General features: G+C 38.9%; 1 protein-coding gene across 1 annotated transcript; it reads left to right on the top strand.

The window, feature by feature from the left end:
• The first annotated feature begins 1,193 nt into the window (after positions 1-1,193).
• Positions 1,194-4,200, top strand: LOC149196108 (methyltransferase FGSG_00040-like). Its single transcript, XM_089409047.1, has one exon. The coding sequence runs from the start codon at positions 1,582-1,584 to the stop codon at positions 3,892-3,894; it is 2,313 nt and encodes a 770-aa protein (XP_089265173.1). The 5' UTR covers positions 1,194-1,581; the 3' UTR covers positions 3,895-4,200.
• Positions 4,201-26,633: the final 22,433 nt, after the last annotated feature.

Here is a 26,633-nt window from a genome sequence, read left to right as displayed (position 1 = left end):
TAATTGAGAATCTCTTGATACACTAATATTAATTAGAACTAAAATTATTTTTAATTTTTTCCAAATTTTATTCCCAAATGTTTAGTAAAATTTAAATTAAACAATTAACCTAAAAATAAAAACAAAAAGCTAGTAAAATTTATCACCTCAATTGGGATTTAATCACAACATTATAATAAATCAGGGCAAGTTAATCATCTCATAATTGGCACTTTAAACCAACTACATAATAAATCATACTTGCTTCATTTCAATACAATTAAAGAGATGTTGCTTCCCCTGGTAGTTGTCACTTCAAAATAAACTATGCTTACTTTTCATGTAAACACAATTAAAAAAAAAGTTAAGAAATTTAATGGTTAAAAAATATAATTTTGAAAAAAAAATGAAAAAATAAAAATAAATAAATAGATTTCGTTACAATATTTAAAAATAAAATAATTGATCAATAATAAACACCATCTTGCAATTAAATGTAATTAAATATAATTTCTGATTTTTTTTTAATAATAAAAAATAAATAACATATTACAAAATGTTTCTAATAAAAATACACATCAACAAAAATTTAAAAACACAAGCTGTTTCCCGCTAAAAAAGCACAAAAAACTAATAAAAATACACCTCCGCAAAAGTTGGAGCCCGTCAAATTGCATCGAAGAGTTGGAGCCTGCCAGAACCTGAGAGGGGGCAGCTGTGGAAAATCTGGGTAAATAGGTGATGGCAGGGCCTAATCAGCGTATCATAGGGTATTCAATGCGCCCGGAGATGCAGGGGAGATAGTCTGCTAACACGCGGATTCCCCTTTCTTATTTAGTGGCGAGATTCGCGTGTTACCGGGCTATCTCTCGTGCATCTCCCGGCGCATTGAATACTCTATGGTATGCTGGTTAGGCGCTGCCGCGTGTTAGCGGGCTATCTCCCATGCATCTCCTAACGCATTGAATACCCTATGGTATGCTGGTTAGGCGCTGTCAATAGGTGATTATGTATAAAAACGTTTTTGTAAAAAATTAAACCATCAAAAAAACGTTCTGGAACTTTGACGTTCTATGAGTTTCGAAACACATCATATAAAACCGCAATGTAAAATTATTAAACGTATTTTACGGTCAAAATGCCTTCTGACAGGTATTTTCCCGTCAAATTCCAACCCTGCCACGAATCTCTCTCATTTCAAATGAGCTTTTTAAGTTTTTGGGTCCTGGAAAAAGCAAAGAGCGAAAACAACAAGAACTACGAAAAAGCAATTTTTTCGCTTTTTGCTTTTTCCAGAACCCAACACTTCACACTCATTTGAAATCAGAGAGATTCGTGGTAACAGTGGCGACGATATCGGCTGAATTCCAAACATAGCCCACTCAAAAATAGTGTGTTGGATGCCCAATTAAAATCCCTGACCAATGAACGCCATTACGCTTTTAATTTTGAACTGTCACTAGTACGGGTTAGGGTTATGTATAGTGTTTCAGGGCTGTTCGTGTTGAATATTTGAGAATTCTGTAAAACCGGAAAGGCAAAGGCGGTGGTGGCGATGGTTGTATAGTTCGCACCGAAGAAGAAGACTGGTAAGAAAGAGGAATGGAGCACTTAAATCAGCTGATGACCTCGCTTATGGAAGAAGGAAGAATGGAGAACATAAACCAGTTGATGGAACGAGGAAGAATGGAGAACTTAAACCAGTTGATGGCCCAGTTTAGTTCTGCGAAATATGCCTCCGAGAAATTCGACAAGAAAACTCTCCTCCAACTTCACGAATTCGGTCGTCAGCGAGTCGGAGCAGGAACGAATTTTCAGTTGCATTTGTCAGGCAGCGGCGGCGGCGCAGCTTGTTCAGTTCCGCTGGAAAGGCTGATCCCTATTTCCTTCAACGAGTTGAAAGTTGGGGAAGTCCACAAAGGCCGGGTGGTTTACGGGACCCTCTGCGCTGAGGCCTTCAGGATAAGCGGTATCATGACTGTGATCGAGGATGATAAGGGTTTGGCCGTCAGGCTGGCAATTTACAATGCTGCTCATTCGCAGGCGAACATCGAGAGGCTTTACCCAAAGGGAGCCAAGGTGGCCATCAGGGAGCCCTATTTTAAGCGCGCCGCCGACAGTAGCCTTGCCATACGTGTCGATAACCCTGCCAATGTCGAGATGCTGGTGCCACAGAAGGAGAAGCGGGCGGAGAACCTGCCGTATGTCGATGTGGAGGAAGTGAGGAAGAAGGGCAACAGCTGCTTCAGAGACAAAGAATGGGACGCAGCGGCTGAATATTATACGAAATGTATCGATGCAGCTCTGCTTCAGCTCAAGCAGAGGTCCTCTAATGACAATAATGATATGAAGACCTGCCTCCTCCTCGCGTATTCCAACCGAGCGGAAACAAGGCTTCAGGTGAGGGAATTTGAGCTGGCGCTAGAAGATTCCGACAAGGCCCTTGGGATCGATTCCGGCCATCTCAAAGCGCTCTATAGGAGAGGCCGCGCTCTGCTCGGCATGAGGCAGTATGCGGAGGCTTGCAAAAGTTTGGAGAATGCCAACAAGGCTAGCCCTGGACAGAGGGAGATACAAGACGCCCTTCACAGGGCGAGGACTTTGTACGCCCAGAACCGGAATGGCAAGTATGACATCTCGGACTGGCTGCTCGGTTGCGGCCCTCCTCCGGATGTCGCCGATTTCGTTGGTCCCGTAGAGATCAAGATGACCCAAAATGGCAGCGGCCGGGGGCTTTACGCCACGCAAGAAATAAGCACCGGGCAGCTTTTGCTGGTAAGTAACGCCGTTGCAGTTGGTTATGAGGACGTCCATAGCACCTCTGCCACTGTGTTGAATGTGGACCACAGGGGCAAAATTAATAGGGCTTCTCAAGAGGATCTTGTTGCCGCGGTCGTCTCTGCTGCCATGAAGTCGCAGATATTGCTCCGGAAGCTTTATAGTTTAGCTGGTTCCTCGGCGCCCGGTAGCCTAGATGTTCCGGCCGTTGAATTGTTTCAGATGGATGGCCATTTGTCCAGACGACAAGAAGAAGAAGAAGAAAAATTGCAGGTAGATGTTAAACGCATACGAGATATTATAGCTCTGAACTCTTTCGGTGGAGCGGAACAGACATTTGCTTCAAAATCGAAAATAGATATAGCCAAATTCGTCCAGCGAGGCCAGGATTTTAGCGGTCTCTGGTTACTGCCGTCGTTCATTAATCATTCCTGCCTGCCGAACTCAAGTAGGCTGGAAATGGGGAGCGCAATGTTTATTCATGCCTGCAAGCCCATCAAGCGAGGAGAAGAGATCACGTTTCCCTATTTCGATATACTCCTGCCCTTGCCGCAGCGCCAAGGTAGGTGCGAGAACTGGGGTTTTGAGTGCAAGTGCAGGAGATGCATTTTGGAGCTCTCTATTAAGGCAGCCCTGGATCCTATAACAGCACGGTTCGACGAACTGCATGACAAAGCCTTGGAGGAAAGCAATGCTGCAAGGTCTCAAGAGAGCTTTGAGTCGGATCTTCCGGCATGTGCAGAATTTGCAAAGCTTTTTGTAGAAGCAGAGGAGATTATTAGGGATTTTCCTCTGTTGAAAACGGAAGAAGAGAAGAATTGGATTCTTGCGTCTTTTGCGTCTGCATATTTTGCAGGTATGCAGTCGAATATGTTTTTCCCCACAATGTTTGTGGAGGATGGTGTTCATTCTGGGGAGAAAGTTATGCAGGCCATTCAAAACACTGTGCCCGGGGACGTTCGAACTCTGGTCATGGCAGCCCGGGCGATTAAGGGAGCTCAGCGTTGGATGGAGGATGAAAAAGACGCAGCTATTATAAAATATGCATTAGAGCAAGCCAGGGAGGCATGCATTAGAGTTTTTGGCAGACATAGAGAAGATGTTCTAGAGGAGCTCGTCGTCAAGTATTCAAACTGATCTGTGTTTTGGGAAACAGTACATCCGCCATTGCCATTATCAAATCATGATCGACCCAGATGATGCCGGCAGAGTTGTCTTTTGGAAGTGTATATTTTGTTTGAATTATTCTAAGTTATTAGGCTTTACACTTTGAGAAAACTCCCTAGCTGCCACTCTGCACAAACTATTGAGATCTTTTGTATGGTCAGATCCATGGTTAAACTATTGAGATCTTTTGTATGGTCAGATCCATGGTTAAACTGAGTGGCACTCTTTTGTATGGTCAGATCCATGGTTAAACTATTGAGATCTTTTGTATGGTCAGATGCATTGTTAAACTATTTTGGAAGTGAATATATTTTGTTTGAATTATTCTAATTTATTAGGTTTTACACTTCGAGAAAACTCCCCAGCTGCCACTCTGCACTCTTTTGTATGGTCAGATCCATGGTTAAACTATTGAGATCTTTTGTATGGTCAGATCCGTTGTTAAACTATTTTGGAAGTGAATATGTTTTGTTTGAATTATTCTAATTTATTACGCTTTACACTTTCAGAAAACTCCCAGCTGCCATTCTGCACTCTTTTCTATGGTCAGATGGATGGTTAAACTATTGAGATCTTTTGTATGGTCAGATCCATTGTTAAACTATTGAGAATTTTTTCAAAGGTTAGTTCTCACTGTTTTAATGGTGAAGCAAATCTTGATTTGTACAACCTCTCAACTTATTATAACCCATGAAGATATTATAAATACCTCATTATAACCCATGAACATATTATAAATACCTTTGCAGCGGTCTTTTCGTGAACTCCAAGTAGTTTTGGTCTCTGGTCTCTAAGTAGTTTTGGTCTCTGGTCTCTGTTTATCTCTGCCATTAATTTCTCCCATTAGTTTCGGTCTCTGGTTATTTTTTCCATTAATTTCTGTTTCGGGAAGGATTGAGGATTACGCTATTTTATGGACATTTCAATTGGGTTTTTCTTTCTTTTCAGTCTACTATCTCGTCCACAGGTAACGCATTGGTTTTTTTTTGTTAAACCCCTTTAGCGTGTTGTTTTCTGGTAATAGCTGCCATTAATTTCTTGGTTCCGATACGTTCTAAAGCAAAAGGATTGCTGTATAATTTGGAGATTTTTAAGGATAAATCTGGGAAAGAAGAAGTCATTGATGATGCCAATGGCTCTGCCATTACTAGAGTAGCGTGGAGCGTATATTTACATTTTTTTACATGGAATTGTTTGGATAGTTAGTTAATAGTGATTGGAATTTGGGCAAAACAATTTCAAATTTTTTTTTGTAGGGGTAGTGTTTTGAATGGTGTTTTTGATGGTGGAAATGGATTCAACACTCTCAAAAATATCTAAAAGAATTAAACTTTTAACGTTTAACAACTGTAATTTAAATTTACAAAAATCCTTGTTGGATTTTAATTTCCATATCTTTCAGAAAAACAAACATTCTTGTTAAAATACAGTGTTTTTTTTTGCCATTCAAACCCTACACAGAGGAAAAATAGATTTTGGACATTAGCTTGTGGAAATAATGACTAATAATAATAATTTTTTTTTTTTTTTTTTTTTTCATTAATGTTGGCAGTTGCGGCTTGAACTCAAAGCGCGTATCCCAGAATGCGGACTTCCTTAGTGTGGGAATTGTACCGAAAGATTCAGGATCAAGACAATTCAAGGGGAATGAAAAGGGAAACAGAGCGGATAAAACTGGACTGGCTATAAGGCATGGCAGGGATTGGCTAAGTCTCTTGTTTACCGAAAGGAGTCTAGTGAGTAAGCTTGAGCCAAGAAGAATTTATTCGGTCACGGCATACAGTAGGATCTTCTTATGGTGTACAATAGAGAAAACAGAAAATAGTCCTATTCCAAAAATGAAAATCATCCAGAAGGCCAGGTTTATAGAGTCTTAGTCTTATTCCATTCTTATTCCAGAAATGAAAATCATCCGGAAAGCCAGGTTTATAGAGTGAATTTACCCCATAGAGAAGCACCCTCAACAAAGAAAGATTACAGGCTGAGCACCCCCTGCCTGACTCTCATCCAAATGAAGATGACTTATCCCCTTTAGAAATCAAACGCTCTATACATTGACCATGTTCTGTACATGGGAGGTGAAGGTAACCTACATCCCATCCTCCATTACTAACAGCAGCTCACGCAATTTTCTTTCCATGAATTTACATTATTTTATGGTCACATTACAGAACACTCATTTGGGTTTTCAGAGAACTTTTTTCCAAGACGTATAGCACATGCTTCGCAATGCATTTGAACTTTGCCACAATTGTATCATTTAAGGTCACAGTTTATGAAGGTTGGTTATGTTTTTTCAGAATCCGAATGTTTTAATTGGTTGATTTAATATATAGAAATATGTTTAATAAAATGCTAAACATTGCTTTAAAAGTGCCCTAATCTATATTCATAAGTTATCTGACCAAGATAGAAAACCATCTAATAAAAATATATAAAATCATCATATAAAGTGATATATATAGCTAAACATTGCTTTAGAAGTGCCATAATCCACTTTCATAAGTTATCTTACCAAAGATACATAGACTACTATCTAATAAATAAATATATATAATTCTTGCCGTAATTTATATATATAAATTTGTTAAAATTATGAATTTTGTGCGAAAGATTTTTGAGTTTTATATTTAAAAATATAATTTAAGTAATAATTATTTTTGTTAAATTTCAATTAAAATTTTAAAATATAGAATAGTAGTAATGCTGATCGGGGCTTTAGATTGACGGTGAATGAGTGCATTGGTAAAGTTCTCTTTGAATATGTCACTTGTTCAAATTCTTACTTATTTACCAAAAAACAATGTCATTTTTGTTTATTTGGTAGCTTTGAGTTAATGTATTTTTTAACTGTAAAGCTAAGACATAGAACCGTAACAATGCCATTTTTGTTTATTTAGTAGCTTTGAGTTGATGTTTTTTGTAACTGTAAACTCAAATATGTTTGCAAGAAATTCAAGAAAAAAACAGAATATTTTCATTTAGAGAAATGTTTTACATTAAACATAAATTGCTTGAGCACACTAGACTGTTATCCAGAATTGAGTAGAAACTTGGCCCAGAATCTATTCCCGAAGAAAATCATTTAAACATTATTTTATCTGAAGAATGATTTGTTTTACATAAGCATAAATGCCCCACCCTAGACTGTTATCCAGAATTGAGTAGAAGCTTGTATGACCCAGAATCTATCCCCCAAGAAAATCATTTAAACACTATGTAGACAATGATTTGAACTTTACTCGATCTTAACCCCAACATTTTGTGGTGAGTTAGATAAGCACGCTTCCCATGTCATAGGAAGCATACCTTGTCTAAACATCTTGGTGAGGTAGATGGCACGTTTACAATGTGCACGAATTAAAAAGGAAAAAAGGAAACTAAAGAAAATAGTTAACATTACTTTTTTCGTTCTTTTGTTTGTTTGTAAGTTTTTGTTAATTTATTAGTTTTATAGGTTAGCATTTGTATACTTTGTAAAAGAAAAGAAATGCCTAAAGCATAAATTCAAAAAGAATCGTCACATGTAAATAGTCATTGAAAATAATAATTAATAAACAAGATTTTATGTAAAGGTAGAAAATAAAGGTAAATGATTTACATTATGTGAAATTTATAGATTGTATAATGTTTTTAACATAGATTGCCTCTTGATTTTCATAGATGTTTTTTTAAGTTCCAATAGAAAATTACAAGTAGTAGATTGCATCACAATTTGTTGAAGAAATGAGAGTCGAAGAAGTAATAACTAACCCGCAAAAAGAATATTTCGTTCAAAATATATAGAAGAATTTTTATTATTTTAAATATGGAATCTAACTGTTAAAATTGATTATAATGAGTTTGCATGCAAATCGTGTTATAATGAAATTGGAGTGAATGAAAATGAATTTACTTTTGTCATGGAAATTTCGATATTTCTAGTTGAAAATGCAAGAGGAACGATGGCACATTGAACACCATTGAAGATTTATGCGTAATTGAAGATGCATATTTCTTGATTGCTAGCTAGTTCATATTTTTCGCATTTTGTCACATTCATGTATGTAGATTATACGTTTTAAAATATATTTTTAGTAACTATATAGTTGCGATATCTACGAGTTCATACGTCTTGTTTCAGAAGACAAATAATGTTAGAAGTAAGTAGTTAAAAATATAATAACAATGTAATATTTGTAACCATGTATTAATAATGATTAAATTTGACTAATAGATCGAAAATATATGTGATAAAAATAGATTGAGCTTAATAATTATGGAAAACCTCTTGTAGATGTTAACATATGGATTGGAGCAAGTTGTCTGGAGGCATTGAACAAAGAATTTCTTTTGCATGTTTTCTGAGAGCAATATTTTTGTTGTCTTTCATTTTCATGTAACAATCTAAAGTGAATGTAGGGCAAATTCAGAGATCTTGTAGAGAATAGACTCTTGAAATTGTTGTGAATGTGAGACCTTGATGTTCAATTTTTCCAATGTTTGTTACTTTTGGCAATGTCACACTGTAAAATTTATGTATAGTTAATGCCCAACCTATTTTTATTGGAATTTGTGTACGTCCATTTATTTTTATTGTTGGAATAGAAAAGTGAGTGAGATTTCTTTCATCCCAAGGAGGCCCAATGTATTTGGGAAAAACTACGACAACAAATGTTGGAAGTTGTGGAGGTACAATTGATTCTTTATAAAAGATGGATATAATTTCCTCGAGGGAACCATTAACAAGTCCGGCCGAAACCCAAAAGTTGGAAGTTAGCATCATTTTTTGGCCTTTGCATAGCAAGACAATTCACTCAAGTTGTTCGCCTTTTGTGGAAAGACTTGAATATGTATTGTCGTCTTCTGTGATGAATCTTGCGACAAAAGCATTTAAGGATTTTATCATTTGCTTATTATGGACCAATGTTTGAGCATTGGTTGGAAATAGATACATGGAATCATGGAAAGAATGTATTTCATCTTCTGACAAAGAATCAGTTCGTGACATGAGGATGTTATAGTCGTCAATTGTTGGATTTGCATTTCTAATGTTTTGGATGATGTTTCTGAAAGTAACTTTAGCGATGTTGTTATCTTGTTGACGAAATATTATCTAATGTGATCACTGTCTTGAATGTGTTCCACAATGCACTCATGTGGCTTGTCCTGCATATAGTTGTATGTATTTGACGGGGAGTAACTAGCCGAGATCACCAACTAATATAATTGAACAACCATCGAACGAAGTGTTGCTTTGTAGTGGATATGTCTCTCGAGACGTTCTTTAATCTGGCTGAGAAGCTTTGGCCCAATGAAACTCATTTCATCAATTAGTATGTACTGGATATGCTTAAGTTCTTCTTGGAATGTTGTAAGAGCATTGCCTTCTAAGGGCATAAGATCCTTTATGGGAAGGTGGAGGGCGACATGGATTGTCGATGCGTGTATGTTGAAGGCTGCAACGCTTATAGGGGCGAGGAACATGATCAGTGAAAGTCCTGAGCCCTTTATAAGGTGGGATTTTCCAGTATCAATAGTGCCTTGTATTATCATTCTTAGAGCAAGAAAAATATCCTTCTTAGCAAAATGATTAAAAAATATTTAGAACTTTTCTCTGCATTGGAGATAATGAGTTAAGTTTTGTTGGGATATGTTTATGTGTTTGAAGAATGCGGTGGACAGAGCGGTTATTCTCAATGAATTGTATTCCTGTTTCTTGTAGATCTAATGGGATACTGATATGAGTCTAGTTATGGTTGTCATCAAAGCCGTGAAGGCCAAGCATGTAAGGGTCATTTATGAGGAGTTTGTTTCTAGAGTGCAATTGGGAGAGTAATTCCCATTTATTTAAGTCCATGGTGTCTGGAGAATGGGTTTCATGAATAGTTGAGTTATCATTTGTAACAGGTTCAATATCAGATAGTGTCATGTGGTGTTGATGCCAAGGTTTGTATAAAGAATGAAAGCTTTTGCCAGTTTGTGATGAATTCTTTAATAGAGTCTCCTATATCTCGAGCAATATGACGAAATGGTTTGTATATCATAAGTTCAACTCGACAAAAGCCACTATAGCAAGGTTTCATTGCGTGGATGTTATTGAGGAGTAGCATGGTATGCCATGAACAATTTCTTTTTTCAGGTCTAAGTTTCCATTTGTTTGTCTTTTAACGAGGATCATATGACCAGGATCTTACCAGTGCTATAAGTGATGTGGATTTTAGGGCATATGGGCATTAGATGTATGTATCTATGGAGAAGAGGTAGTATTCTTTTGTGGAAGACGCATATGGTAGATTTCCTGTGCTCTAATGTCACGATCGATAAGGGTTTCTGCAAGGAATTTTCGAAATGCAGATGTTGTTGGGTCAACATTCGCTAGCGCGAGTACAATTCTATGTAGCATGTGGTGAAAGCTTTCAAATTTCTTTTATGCTTTGGATTCATATTTTACGATATATCTCTGTATGACATCAATTGAGAGTATTGGTTAGCAGTGAACGCACCAAATAGATACGATGGTAGGGTTATGGGTATTGAGACGATCATCATTGTGAGTGGGGGTGTATGTATTTTGGCCATTGGAGTCAATTAACAAGGGTGATTTTGGATGTAATTCCCAAGGTGCTTTATAGCGGCATTCGAATGAGAAGCCTTTCTTTCTTAGGGATGTGCTTTCAGTGCATCTTGTGTGTCGTTCAATGCAACTGAAGAGTTGTTCATAATCATTAAAATGATTGATTCTGAAAATATTTGGCGTGGACAATAGGCAAGGGTCTTCTAAATTTGCTTGAGTAATGGCTTGGTTTGAAAGTGTAGAAAGACGAGGGTTCCAAGATGATATGTATTGGTTGAAGAATTGCTTAGCATTATCAACTACTTTTGTGTCATCCCAGATAAGACTTTGAATATTAGGTGTGTTTTCTATCCAAAGGAAACCATGGTTGTGTGTGGATCCTCTATTTTGTCATTCATACCTGTGAAGTATGCATTTTTGTTAGACAATTTTGCATTAGATGAAGTTCGATGTTTAAATAATTACGGAAGTAATGTGGTAGAGTGTGTACCTGTACCAGTAGTGCAAGTGTTTCTCTAAGATAACTTCACGGAATATTTTGAACCTATTCCTCCATTTTTGTCGTTTTGCAACATCGGGAGGTTGACATCCTAACATGACTGCATGAAGATCGGACCATTTTGTATAAGCGACACTTAATTTGAAGAATAATGTCGTGCAACTGAGACGAGATATCATGTATGTTAGATCATTTTTAGGTTTGTGCCAAAAATACCTTGTGCCACGTAGAGAGAAACCAAGTCACATGACTTGTTCTCCCAACTTCTCATCTGGAAATTGTTCTAATCGGATGTTTAGAATGTGGATAGAAGAAGAATGTAGGGTTTAACCCTGTACAAAAATTACCTGCATACGAATTCTAAAACACAGAAAATAAACAATAGCGAGAGCATAACACATAAAACAAATATACACAGAGCTTTTCCCTTAGATCCCAAAACCAGGATTACCAGATTGATTTTTCATTATGTTCCTTCAATGTTACAAGACATATATATACATGTCGAAGAATTCAATACCATGGACTGAAAACCATCGCGCCCAAAAATGTGAACAAAACCATGGATCACAAAAAAAAAAATTCTCCAAGGCACTACGCCGGACCCCGCAGAGGGGGGATAACTGCCCCCATCAAACCCCCCCGTAGAGGGGGGGCTGCCGCCCCCGCTGCATATCGGCGCAACGAATGGGGGTCTCCATCCCCCCTCTAACCCCCGGTTTAGCTAGGGGGGCTAGTCGTGGAAAGAATATAACACAACCCAACATTCTCCCACTTGTTGTTTTCTTTCCATGGGGGGCTACATGAAAGCTTAGTCATTTATCCAACCCTGCAATGCCCATTCTTTCTCTACACCAAGAGAACTTATCAAAGCTCACAAATTTTGTCAATGCATCTGCAGTGTTCTTCAAAGTGTCCACCTTTACCAAAAACACCTTTTTGTCTTCTATCATATCCCTCACAAAGTGATACTGAACATCAATGTGCTTTGTCTTTAAATAGTAAGAAGAGTTATTTGCTAAGAAAATTGCACTTTGGCTGTCACAGTCTATCCTTATAGCTCCCTGTATTAACCCCATACTTGAACACAATCTCTACAACCAAACTGCTTTCTTGCTTGCATGAGTGGCTGCCATGTATTCTGCCTCTGTAGTTGATAGTGCCACTATAGATTGTTTCTTACTCATCCAACTGACTGCACCTCCAAATAGGTTGAACACATACCCACTTGTAGATCTTCTCTGATTCAGATCTCCATTCCAGTCTGCATCAACAAAGCCACGAATATCCATAACTCTGTTCAATCCTAGTCTTCCTTGGTAGCACAAACCATAATCACTAGTGCCACGCAAATACCTGAAAGCCCGCTTCATTATTGTTCAATGCTCCTTCACTAGTTTTGACATAAACCTGCTCAATACTCCCACTGCATGTGAAATGTCTGGTCTAAAATAAACTATCGCATACATCAGGCTACCTTCTACACTTACATATGGAACACAGGACATGTCCTCTTCCTCTTCTTGTGTCTTGGGACCCTATCCAGTAGATAACTTTACACCTACGGGAATAGGAACCTTCACCGGTTTGCTATCCTAAATATTAAACCTCTATAATATTGCGTCGACATAATTCCTCTGGTTTAACTAGAGCTTCTTCTTTACCCGATCTATTTTAATTTTCACGTCCAAAATATAGTTTGTACCACCAAGATCTTTCATGTCGAATTTGGAGGACAATTGGGTATTCAAATCCTGGATAATTTCTTTGTCATTTCCAACCAGCAAAATATCATCAACATGCAAGACTAGATAAATACACAGTCACCAATTAATTTAAAATACACACAGTGATCTGCTTTGCTTCTGGTGAAGCCAAGTCCCCGTATAAATGTATCAAATTTCTGATACCACATCCTTGATGACTATTTTAACCCATATAGAGACTTTTTTAACTTTCATACCAGTTCTTTCTTACCCTTTACCGCAAAGCCTTCAGGTTGCTTCATGTAGATCGCTTCTTCCAGATCCCCGTGAATAAATGATGTTTTCACATCCATTTGTTCTATCTCAAAATCAAAAGCAGCAACAACATATAAAAGTAATCTAATAGAAACTACCTTGGCAATAGGAGAAAAATATTACCAAAATCAATTCTCGACACCTGGGAATAACCTTTTGCTACCAACCAAGCTTTGTATTTCTCCACCTTTCCTTTTGCGTTTGTCTTCTTTTTGAACACCCATTCGCTACTAATGGGTTTCCTTCTTGTCTACAACTCCACCCAATCCTAAGCCTCATTTTTGTGCAAATATGTCATTTCATCAACCATGGCCTCTTTCCAGATTTTTCCATCCTTTGAATCCACTGCTTCCTTCACAGTTCTGGGATCACTATCAGTAATAGATAAAGCAAAATTTGAACAAAAAGAAGATGTATTATACCTTTCTGGTTGCCTTTTTCATCGAATTGATATTCTCACACCCGGAGTTTGTGGCTCTTCATCTTCTAATTCCTCTTCTTCTGTAGAGTATGATTCTTCCTCCTTTAGCTCAAACTCTAGCTTTTCATGTTTCTTTGATGCGACTTCATGTTTAATAACATATTTCACCTTTCTGAACACCACATCTCGGTTGTACACAACCTTACTTGTTACTGGGTTCCAAAGCTTATAATCATTTAAACCATTATTATACCTAAAAAAGATGCACTTTTCAGAGTTACTATCCAAATTTGTTCTTTCTCCTTTGGAAAATGTACATATGCATTACATCCAAACACCCTCAGATGTGAAAGACAGAGTTTCCTACCAGTGCATACCTCTTGTGGAGTCTTATCCTCCAACACTTATGAAGGTGATCTGTTAGCCAGGTAACATGTTGTCTCCACTGCCTCTACCCAGAATTCTTGTCCTAACTTGGCACCACTGATAATGCTTCTTGCACTTTCCATCAACGTCTTGTTCATTCTTTCTGCAACTCCACTTTGTTCAAGTGTGCATGGAGTAGTTTTTTGCCGTGCTATACCACACTTCTTACAGAATTCTTCAAATTCCTTCTTGCAAAACTCTCCACCATTATCTGTCCTCAACACCTTTATCTTTTTCTCTGTTTGGTTTTCCACCTAAACCTTAAATTCTTTAAACATGTCAAGGACTTCATATTTCTTCTTGAGGAAATATCTCCATGTATTCTGTGAGAAGTCAACTATAAATGATACATAGTACACAGACTTACCCAGTGATGGAACCTTCACAGGGCCAAACACATCACTATGCACAAGTTCTAATATATGTTTCTCTCTTACCACCAGAGGGGAAACTCACCCAATTCTTCTTCCCATATACACAATTTTTACAGATATCAAAATCCAGAGAGCTATTAGTCATACCTTTTACCATAACTTTCTCATAAAGTATTTGAAGGCCCTTCTTTCCAATATGTCCAAGCCTTTGATGCCATAGCATGGTCTTTTCTTCAGAGACCACTAGATTCACTGCTCCACTTTCAGGAACCACGAAACTATTGCACCCATCAACAACAATGCTACCTTGAAGCTTGTAGATAGTTCCAATCCGAATTCCCCACATCAATACTAGTGCTCCCCGAACCACCTTACGGGTATCTTTCTCAAACACTGTTTTTACACCTGCATCCTCTAGTTTGCTTACAGAAATCAGATTTTTAGCCAATGTGGGAATATGCAGAACACCCAGAAGTGTTTTAAACCTTCCACTTTGCGACTTCAACTTTACTTTTCCGCGACCAACGATTCTAGCCTTCCTGTCATCCCCCAAGAAGACATCACCACCATCATATTTCTCATACTCGCAGAACCACTCTCTATGGGGAGTAAAGCGAAAGGATGGCCCTGAGTCAATCAACCATGCTTCATAATCTACATGTGTACTTGAAGAAGTCAAGTACACATCCCCACCTTCATCTGAGGTGGTTTTCGCCTCTGCAGAAGGAGCATCATCAGATCCCTTTCCTTTGTCAGGAGCTTTAGATTTACAATGTCTTTTGTAGTGCCCTTCCTTTCCGCATTTCCAACAAACCTTTATAGGTTTTCCTGGAGATTTAGATCTCCTCCTAGATTTAGATCGCCCACTCGATGACTTATTTTTGTTTCTGTTCTGGGACCGTCCTCGTACAGACAAGGCATCACTATTCATGCTCTCCATATTTTTTTGTCTCATCTCTTCCATCAACAAAGATGAGACTATTTCATCAAATTGCAAGGTAGTTGCATTGTTACCTATTGCAATAACCAGACTATCTTATGAATCTAGTAGAGAACACAACAAATTGATGCACTTATCTTCATATGAAATTTTAATATCAATAGATAATAACTGACTTACCATAGTATTAAATGCGTTCAGATGCTCTGTCATCGAGTCTCCATATTTCATCCTCAGGTTATACATCTTTTTCCGTAGGAACAATTTATTCACTAGAGACTTAGATTGATACAAAGTCCCTAACTTGTCCCACAAAGCCTTCGATGTAGCTTCCCTTGATACATTCAAGAACACTAAATCTGAGACACAATCGCATTGTGCTCTTTGCCTTCAAATCCAACTTATTCCATTCTTCATCGGACACTCCCATTGATTTAGCACCTGGATCTACAACGATCCACTGATATTTGTCCACCAGCAGATCCCCCATATTGAGTTTCCACAACTCAAACCTTTGACCATTAAATTTCTCGATTTCTATCTTTCCACTGCTTGTCATCTTATTTCACCATCGGAATCAATCCTGTAGATCTACCACTAAACAAGGTCTACCACAAGACCGAGCGAAACCCCTTAGCAACAAAGACGTCCCCTTGAAGCCAAAACAACTCTAATATCAAATATAGGTTTTAACCCTGCACAGAGATTACCTGCATCAGGGAAAATTTTAAGAACCCCCCCTAAATTTATAAATATAATAAATGGGCGAATCTCCATGGTATATAGGAAAAATGGAAGGCGATTTTATCAATAATATAATATGTATATATAATTTTTTGGCGAATCTCTCACCAGGCATGGCGAATATTTTATTCAATTATAAAATCTTGTAAGATCTTGGCGAGTCTTTCACTAAATAATAAAACTTTGTAAAGCCCTAGTGAATCTTAGCATAGGCTACATGCTGGTTTAATTCCCCCATTTAAATAGGCTACATTCCAGGTGAATACCATGGGTCAATACCATGTGCCATTTTGGTGAATACCATGGGTCAATACCATGTGCCATTTTTGTTTTTATTAATTCTAATATTAGGGTTAATAATGGTTTTTTGCATGGTATTAATAACAATCTAGTCCATGGTATTTGTCCCATAGTATTTTGGCCATAGGTTTCACCTAAATATAACCCATTTTTTGAATGTTCGTAAATATAAGGTGACTTATGGAGTAAATATAAAAAAATGTTTTATTTGTTTACCATACCTCTCGTTTATTTATATTTTTATTAATTTACCATACCTCTTTTACAAATATGGTATTTGGCCCATAGGATTCACTTAAATAAAACCTCTTTCTTAAGCCTTCATAAAAAGAACGAGGGTTATGGACTAAATATAAAAAGAGGTTTTATTTATTTACGATATGTCTAGTTTATTTATATTTATATTTATTTACCATACCTTTTGAGTAAGTATAAAAAGACGTTTTATTTATTTACCATACCTCCACTTTACTTATATTTTTATTTGTTTACACCCTTACATGTATATAAGGTGACTTATGGAGTAAATATAAAAAAACGTTTTATTTATTTACCATACCTCCACTTTACTTATATTTTTATTTGTTTACACCCTTACATGTATATAAGGTGACTTATGGAGTAAATATAAAAAATGTTTTATTTATTTACCATACCTCTCATTTATTTATATTTTTATTAATTTACCATACCTCTTTTATAAATATGGTATTGGGCCCATAGGATTCACTTAAATAAAACTTGTTCTTGAAAATGGGCGAATGGATTCACTTAAATAAAACCTATTCTTGAAAATGGGCGAATGGAAGGTTGTAAGTCCTAATTTCAAGGGCTAATTTACCTTTTTTACCCTCTCCCTTAAAATAAGGTGGGCTATTTGAGGTGATTTGTAAAAATGTACTATGATACAAAATATTCGCCCACTAAAAATTTAAAACCCCTTAATTTCGCCAAAGGGCGAACATTCGCCCCTAAAATTATCCTTGACCTGCATACAAATTCTAAAAGACAGAAAATAAACAATAGCGAGAGCATAACACATAAAACAAATATACATAGAGATTTTCCCCTGGATTCTAAAACTGGAACTACCAGATTGATTTTTCATTATGTTCCTTTCAATGTTGCAATACATATATATATATATGTCGAAGCATCCAATACTATGGATCGAAAACCATCGCGCCCAAAACCATGTGTGAAAACCATGCACAAAACGTTTCCCCTGATGCCGTAAAGGGGGGGTTGCCGCCCCCCCTGTGACCCCCCCATTGCGCATCGGCGCAACGAAGGGGGGGCTCCGTCCCACCTCTAACTCCTCAGTTTACCTTGGGGGGCCAGTTGTGGAAAGAATATAACGCAACCCAACACTCATCTGGAAAATGTTCTAATCGGATGTTCAGTTCATGGATAGATGTTGGAAAGTTATCTGCGATGTTTTTTTCACAAAAACAAACGTTGTTTGACTAAAATGTCGCATCATGAGATTGTATATGTAGTAGCGAAATCGTGGGTGCTTGCCGACCCTATTATCATGGTAATGTATGAGATGAAGTGCGTATTCATGTAACTGCGTTGTTTTCATTCTTGGTTGATTTGACATCACAGCTCCTATGGCGAAAAGGGCATGGAAAACCATATAGAGGAGACCTTTAGTGTTGTATTCATTAATTGGGGTAGGCTAATTGGTGGCCATTCAATTGTAGTATCAAAATGATGGTTGTAGGTATGTAAATATTGTCGTATTTCTTGGATTTCTGTATTTGTATTGGGAATACTGGGTGTAAATGATGATGTGTGGCATGGGTATGGGTTTGTGGAATTTTCAGTGGGGTCAAGTTGTGTTTCAAGTGATAGTTGGGAAGTTGGATCTGTGGTATTGGAATTGCGAAGGGAGGAGGAGACATCGATGGGGAATGTTGGTAAGGATTCTAGTGCGTTGTTATCAATGCGGACATTTTTATAATATGGGTCATTTTCCAATTTGTATTATAATGTGGCGAGAACACGATGTCTAATTACAATGCAATCCTAAGAACAATGGTCATTACTGTGATGGGTAACACTTAGAATGTCCAAGCCTTTAACATGTCGTGGAAACATGCTTGTGATTTTTGTAATGTCTTGTGGAAAGAAAATTGTGTGGCCAATGTATTTATATTGTCTACCACGTGCATGTGTTACTTGGAGTATAAGGTTAACCCTAGTAATGAACATTTCTTCTATTTGTGAAGGAGAATCCAGGACGGGTGTTTGAGAACTAGGGCCCATGCTATTTGATAATGAGAAGCAATGACCATTTGTTTTAGACATGCATCTAGAGCAACAGTATATTTGGTGCGAATTGCGGATATATATTCCATGATATGATTCAAGACAAATGGAGCATGGACATTTAGGTGCAAGTTTATCAATATTTGCATGGAATTCACGATGTGCATCATTAGTGTGAACGTTGTTGAAAGCATGTGCAATGGAGGGGGGTGTGAGCTATGGATGTATTTATTTGAGTGGTTTTCTTAAGAGATTGAGAGTTTGAAAATTGCAAAAGAGGATTGCTTTCGGGGTGGGAAGTGTTAATTACGTAGATGTTTGATGGAAAATGTGAATTTGCGTCATATGTTTCGGATGATGAATGTTTTTTTTTTTTTTGGAATCTGTGACGCTTTTTTTAGCATGATAACGCTCACGTCGACGTGCATTTATTCGTTCTTTATTTTTTTCATATTATCTTCGGGCATGTTCATCATTACAAGAAGTATACATTTGCACAAATTAAGGCACCTATAAGCAAGAGAGGGGAAAACGAGAATGTTATTTGCAGATAAAACAACCATGTTATTGTATAAAAGGGAAAAAAATAGAAGTTTTGGATATTTGTATGTTAATTTATGATTAGAACAATGTGTTTAAATTAACATTTCAGTGATTTGCAACTATACATGAAGATAATTGCATGTGTAATGCATCAAGTTCCTTGATTTGTTAAAAGAAAGAAAGTAAACACCATGTCAATAAGTGTATGTACACAATGCAATAATAGATACAATGGAGGAGGAATGAAAGATCTCCATGCTAAGGAAACATTGTTGCAAACTGATGGGTAAATGTAATTACATACGATTGCATGTTCTGTTGAAAAGCATATTTCAATAATGAATAAGAGATTGCCGAGAAGACATACAATACTATATGGTCTAAAATTGCATTTATAAAGTAAAATAATAAAAATTTCCAAAAAGGCAAAAGTACATGTAATGATATCTATCTATGATATCGAGATTGTTATAACCCTATTTTCCACTCCATTATAGTGAGAGAAACCCAAATATCAACTTACCTTAATTGTTTGGCTAAAATGCATCAATTTTCACCTTTCCTTTTACTTATGTGAGATTTATCACGTGATAAAATGATGGAATTACATGATTGAGTTATTTCTCATAATTAACTTTCCAAAATATTATAATTATGGGATAATAATTATTTCATAATTGAGATAATTGAGAAAAAACTCATAATTGTAAAAAAGGTTTCTAGAGTTTTCCATTTCAAAGGATATCAACGTGATCCACTTGTGTATGAGCAGGCTAGGGGTCCATTATTGTAGAATTTTTATAACTTCTCAAGCCCCAATGTGTCTAGCTACTTTCTTCTGAAGGATAGAATGAACCTTTATAATCTCACCGAGAGGAAAGGGGGGAAGAGAGAGTATCAAAACTATAGCGCGAGAACTTTGTTGTATTGGGAGAGGAGACTATACTACAAGCTGGAGGAGAAGATCTTATTTGTTGAAGGTATATTGATGTACTTTCAATTATATGATTGTTGGGAACGGGATCCCCAAGGATATTTTTGGGGCTAAAAGCCCATGTTTTGGGTCGAATTTTATAATAAAGTTGTAAAGTCTCCGCATTTTATGGTTGTGGAACACGAAGGTGTTATGAGTCATAAAGGGTTGTCTGTTCTTATTTTTGTAAAGTTAAGTCGGCTGTAAAAGATCTACCCATGTTCCGCGGACCATGGGATTGTATAAAAAGAGCTAAGTAAATAAGCTCTGAGAAGTTTTTGGGAAGTCAGATAGTCATAGCTTTGAAGTAAGAAGTCTAAGTTTTGGGTCGTAACGTAGGTAGCGGCTCTGCAGCTGAGTGCGCAAAGGGCTACGGTAGAAGTCCGCAGTTGTGTGTGTGGACCCTTGCAGCTGTGTGCACAGGGCAAATAGAGTCTGTAATCGTCTGAAGATATCAATAGAGAGAAGTATTCTACAATTTCTTTCTTTGTTTCCTGTTAATGCATCTTGTCATATTGTGTATTAATTTTACTCATAATACTTATGTGATGCGTGAATGTATGTAATTATGTTGTATAATTGAACGCAAATAAGGATATCTGTTTACGCAGTGCTAACTGTGATTATCTAATAAGATAAGTAAGATTCTTAGGATAACTTGAGAATCTGTGCAATATGCTGCTTTAGCAACGCAAAAGTATCTGAACTGAAGGTTAGGGTTGCGCGAAGGTTAGGCGTACCCTTTCACGGAGGTATCAAGGGGAGGAATAAAGGGCTAAGCAGACAGAGTCCTAGAACTTAATGACCTGCGTGAAAACATGAATAAAAGGAATAAACTGACATCACGACCATCTCAGGGTGTAAAAACTTGGTTCCAGCATCCCCCCATACTACTTCGGGTGAAACTTCAGTCCGTGCTCCACGGGTTGATGCCGAAAGGGCCAGTAGTGTAGGGATTTGTTTGGCTAAGTAACGCTAAACCTGGGTCAGGCCCCACCAAGCCAACAAATGGTTCTGTCGCTGGAACCGGTATTTGCATAAGAGATGTGTGATGTCATATCATTGGAATCCAACTAAGAAAGAGAGTGGAGACTAGTTGGATAGGAAGATCCACGAATTCGCGGCGCAGGAGAGTAGAAACTTGCGAATGATCAAGAAACAGTGGCTGGACAGGTACCTATATACAAAAATACACGAGATCTTTTTTTGTTCCTTTCCGGTTGAGCTATACAAGTGGATCGTGAAGCTAGCAGATAGCCAAGGAAGGTGGAAAGTTGACAGTCCTTTTGTTTGCATCTCGGAGCTAGTACATAAATTGGAAGCATCTGAGGATAAGATCACCTGCATTGTTGATCATTGGTTCGATCACGTCATAGGAGGATTTGTGACTGAATTCGCGGTCGACACCTCAGTCAGCTATAGTGAAGCGGAGTGACGCTTTTTCAAAGGTCTACGAGGTAAGTACTTGAAATATTTGAATACCTGGATTAAAATGTTATTGTGCGAAAAGCGGGTTATGCAACTACCTTGATGTTTGGAGCTACGCGAAGTGGAAAAACTTATAGGAACAAAGAAGAAAGGGTCCTGAATATAGTCCATTAATTTCACCTCCACGAAGTGACGAAGAGGGAGTAGCGTAGGATCCTCCGCGAAGTGCTATTCAGTTAATAAGATAAGGATTCCCACGACTGCCACCTCCACCCACGCCACCTCCAACTTCACCACTGTCACCTGCAACCTCACCCATACCACCTCCACCTCCACCACAGTTCAGCATGGAAAATTCAGTAAATCTGCCTTTAATGAGGACTTGGACCAGTTTTGGTTCGTGGTGAAATACGTATGCTAAGCTCAAGGCGTTATAGATGATCACATGAAAAATACAACACTGGTTAATGCTTTGCAGGATCGCGCGCTAACCTAGTACATCAAGTACTCTAAAGATAACCCAAATGATGGAGTGGCAAACATCCAAACTGCGTTGAACAGAGAATTCAGTAGGCTTAAATCTGAGGCACAGTGGATTGTGGGGTTCAAGGAAATCGCGATGCAACCAGGCGAGACCCTTGGGAACTAGATTAGAGGTTGAAGTGTAAAATCCATGAAGCTAATATGAACCTAACATACAGACAACACCGCCATTTTCTGCAGAAGTTTGTACAAACACCACAACAACTGTTCTGCAACTTCTGTAGGTCGGTAAGACATATGAATGCAACTGCAGAAGATATGAATTGATGATGGATAGACATCTGCCTATAGGGTACACGCAGAAATGAGCCCCCCTGACCAGAGCGTGGGGATGGCGCAGACAGGCTTTCTGGGGCGCAAACGAGGCCGAGGCGTAGGAAGACTTGGCAAAGGTCATAGACAACTAATCTGCTACAATTACGGAGGACCAAGACACTATGCCTGTGAATGCACTAATCCAACACATCCGTCGTGCAAGTATTGCACTTTGTTTGATCATAAAATAGAAGATTGTCCTACGCTGATAACAAGGATACGTGACAAAGGGGCGCTACCACCTCAGTCGACTCAAAACCTGCAAATGATGAGGTCTGAGCCATGCAAAGAGGATCTGAACATGAATATAGTGCTCTGAAGTGGAATCACAATAGGAGATGACAAGGGGAAACAACCTGAAGACAACACATGGGTTCGCAAAGCTCCGACGAAGGAGGCTGAGTTCGATTTGGAGTGCGCACGTGAAACATTCATGGAAGTGAAGAAGAGCTTCACTGAGGCCTCCACCTCAAGGAGTAAGGATAAGCCTGATCAGGAGATGGACCCTTCTATGCTTACAAACTTTCTGGAGACCAGCATGAAGTTGTTGCACGATAGCAAGGTTGTGAAGGGGTTACAGGAGCTTATAAACAGATGCGTTGGAACCACTCCGGGTGAGCCGTGTGTGGTACGAAATATTGGTAAGCATAAAACAAGGACACGACGAGAGATGAGGCTGACCGCGTAGAGAAGAGAGTATGAAATGGATCAGGTTATTTTGGACCTGGGATCAGATGTGAATGTCCTACCAAAGTAGACTTCGGAACGGATGGAGAGACCCATGCAGTAGTGGTCTCTGATTCAGCGAAGGATGGCGAACCAGCAAAAGGTCATCCCCATGGGCACGGTTTCAAGGGGTGACTATAGATATTGAAGGTGCGAGCGCGCTGGCTGACTTTGAAGTAATATAAATTGTGGATGATAGCAACCCCTATCCTGCGCTCCGTGGCACTGATTAGACTACTAATATGAATGAGGTAATCAACATAAAGAAGTGAAAGATGATATTTGAGAAGAAATCGCTTTGCGTAATAGTAGATCCTGTTGAAGGATCGCGCTATACTGAACTAGTCCGCGATTATGAGAGCGATGAAGATCTAGACTGTATCTATAAGATAACAGCGCGAGACCAAGATTGGGTGAATCCAACAGCGGATGGGTGAATTACATGGGATCGCGAGAGTTCCTGCACCTCGGACTCTGATGAAGAATTAGAGCGTTGGCAAAATTGGTTACATGAAGTACATGAAGTAACTACATTGAGCTGTAACATGATGATCTAGTCGCTGCACTGTGTGTCCTTAGAGGTAAGAAATCTGCCCACTTGTGATGGCCTGAATGATGTAGATATCTTTTTGGATGCATTTGAGAGGGAGGTACCAGAAAAGCAGCGCTTCCAGGCGTTAGACTAGGCACTGCGCGCTATGCCTGCAAGATGGCGGGGTACACACAAGGGAAGCTTTAATGATTGGTGCGAATGTAGGAGGATGATGAGAACACGCTTTGGGAAGTCGAAGGTATGAATAACAGACAAATATGATGGGTAGGATGTTCCGCGCGCGCACTTGGGTAAATGGGCTCAAGCTTATGAAGAGAAGCCCCAACCTGAATGGGTGCACTTGTTTTGTCACACCCTGGATGTCATCCCGATGAACTGGTACTTAGAAACAGAGCTTCGCCATGGTACAAGTGAATGGAATATTCTGCGTGAAGAATTCATAATGACATTCAGCTTTGAAGACGGGTTTGACTGCATTGACGAGGCTCTACAAGAGGTGAAAGCAACAATCTTTAGGATATCGCAAGATCCTTTGGACCTGATTCAACTTGATTGGGCTACTCAGCTGAGTCACGCGTTGGAATGCTATAACGTAACTGCTGAAGAAGAGGATGAGGATCAACGAAAGATTAACATCCCTAAAACAGAAGGTCACCACAAGGTTGAAAGACCGCATATTAAGAATCCTGATATAACCGCGTCGCTGAAAATGAAATAGGTAAACATTGGTACAGAAGAAGAGCCAAAATTCACGAAGATTGGAGATTACTGGGACGATGCGAAGGTGGATAAAGTCATTGAATTACTCCGTGAATACTAGGATTTATTCCTTACAAAGTTTACGGATCTAAAAGGGATAATCAGAGACCTAAGTGTTATGAAGATCACATTGAAGCTCGACGAAAAACCGATTAAGCAAAGACCTTATCGTCTCAATCTGAAGTATAAGGAGAAGGTCCGCTTAGAGCTAGACAAGATGCTCGTGGCAAGAATCATTGAGCATGTGGAAGAATCTGACTAGGTAAGCCCAATGGTGGTGCAGGAGAAGAAGCAGAAGGATGAAATAAGGATATGCGTGGATCTCAGAAACTCGAATGACGCTTGCGTACATGATCCTTTCCTGACTCCGTTCACTGATGAAGTGTTGGACAATGTAGGTGGCCAGGAAACATATTCCTTCATTGATTGGTTCTATGGGTACCATCAGATCAAAATCGCATCGGAGGATAGGAGCAAGACGACCTTCGTGACTGAGTGGGGTTGTTTTCAGTACACTATAATGCTTTTTGGATTGAAGAATGTGCCTGCTATTTTCTCACGCGTAGTCATTGCGACGTTCAAGGAATTTATTCATAAGTTCTTGGAAGTGTACTTTGATGACTGGACTGTGTTTGGGCTGGTAAAATGCCATGTCACCAGTTTATGCCTGATGCTAGATACTTTTCGAAGATACCAGATCATGCTCAATATAAAGAAGTGCCTGTTTTGTTTTCTTTTTGGGACCTTGCTGGGTCATGTTGTTTGTAGACAGGGACTGATGGTAGATCCCACAACGATCGTGGTGATACTTAACTTAGAAGCATCAAGGAGTGTGAAACAGTTGCACACTATCCTAGGACATACGAGATATTACAGAAAATTTATCAAAGGCTATGCCCAGATCACCACACCTATGGAGAAGTTGTTGAAGAAGGATGTCACATTTTGCTAGAACGAGGAATGTAAGAAGAGCTTGGATGTATTAAAGGAAAATATGGTCACCGCGCTGATCCTAGTCTTCCTGGATTGGAAGGAGTTTCATGTATATGTCGACGCATCATGTATAGCGCTGGGAGCAGTATTGACATAGGCCGGTGGAAGAGACTTAGACCATCCTATAGTGTTTGCAAGCAAAAGGCTATCCAAGGCGGAGAAGAAATATTCCACCACCGAGCGCGAAGGGTTAGCCATGGTATACGCGCTCGAGAAGTTTAGACACTATTTGCTGGGAGGACATTTTAAGATGTATACAAATCATTCCGCGTTGGAGTACCTAGTTAATAAGCTTGTGTTGGGGGGGAGAATCTGCAGGCAGCTATTATTATTTCAGGAGTATGATTTTGAAGTTATTGTGAAGCCTGGACGACTGAACGCGGGACCATACCATCTGTCCCGCATTGAAACATGGGAAGAGCCCATTAATTTGGAAGAAGGATTGCATGACGTGCAACTATTTGCAGTGCGTGTCGCAGATGGTCATTTTGAAGATATCATACACTTCTTAACGACAGGAACTGCCCCAGAAGGATACACCATCCATCAAAAGGAGTTAATGGTGCGCACGACAGACTTTTTTGTCATTGTCGGGCATATGTATAAAATGGGGTCCAATGAGATATTGCGACGGTATGTATCGGATTTTGAAAGGAGTTGTATCCTCGCAGATTCTCGTAGGGTCACCGTGGGAGGGCATTATGCAGGGAGGGCGACTGCGCAGAATATCCTACGCGTAGGGTTGTGGTGGCCAGCTCTCCATCAGGATTCAAAAGCGTACTGCAAATCATGTGATGTGTGTTAAAGGACGGGCAGGCCATCGCAAAGGGATGAGTTGCCTTTGAATCCACAGATGATGTTACAACCCTTTAAGAAATGGGCAATAGATTTTGTGGGACCCATCCAGTCCCAAGGAAAGATGGGAGCAAGGTACATTATCACCGCGGCGAAGTATATGACTCGATGGGCGGAGGCACAGCCTGTAAGGGATTGTACAGGTGCAGTTGTTGTGAAGTTCCTCTTTGAGTATGTAGTGACGCGATTCAGCTGTCCAAAGATTTTGATGAGTGATCGTGGTACGCACTTTCTGAATGAGATGATCAGCGCGCTAACGGAGGAATTTAAGATATATCACCAGAAGAGCATGCCTTATCACCTGTAGGCTAACGAGACGGTGGAGGCGTTCAATAAAGTGCTGGAGAACACGCTGACCAAGGTTTGCAATGCTCAGCGAAATGATTGGGACCTATGCATACCCAGAGTACTATGGGCCTATCGGACGACATGCAAGAAGTTGACTGGACAAACTCCCTTTGGGTGC

Source organism: Pinus tabuliformis, chromosome 2_2 (genome assembly GCF_031772625.1).
Source record: "Pinus tabuliformis cultivar Carrire ecotype Pingquan chromosome 2_2, CPIR1, whole genome shotgun sequence".
In the NCBI taxonomy this organism is placed as follows: Eukaryota; Viridiplantae; Streptophyta; class Pinopsida; order Pinales; family Pinaceae; genus Pinus; species Pinus tabuliformis.
Note: the sequence above shows the minus strand (reverse complement) of the source record. Positions and strands in the feature narration are given on the sequence as shown.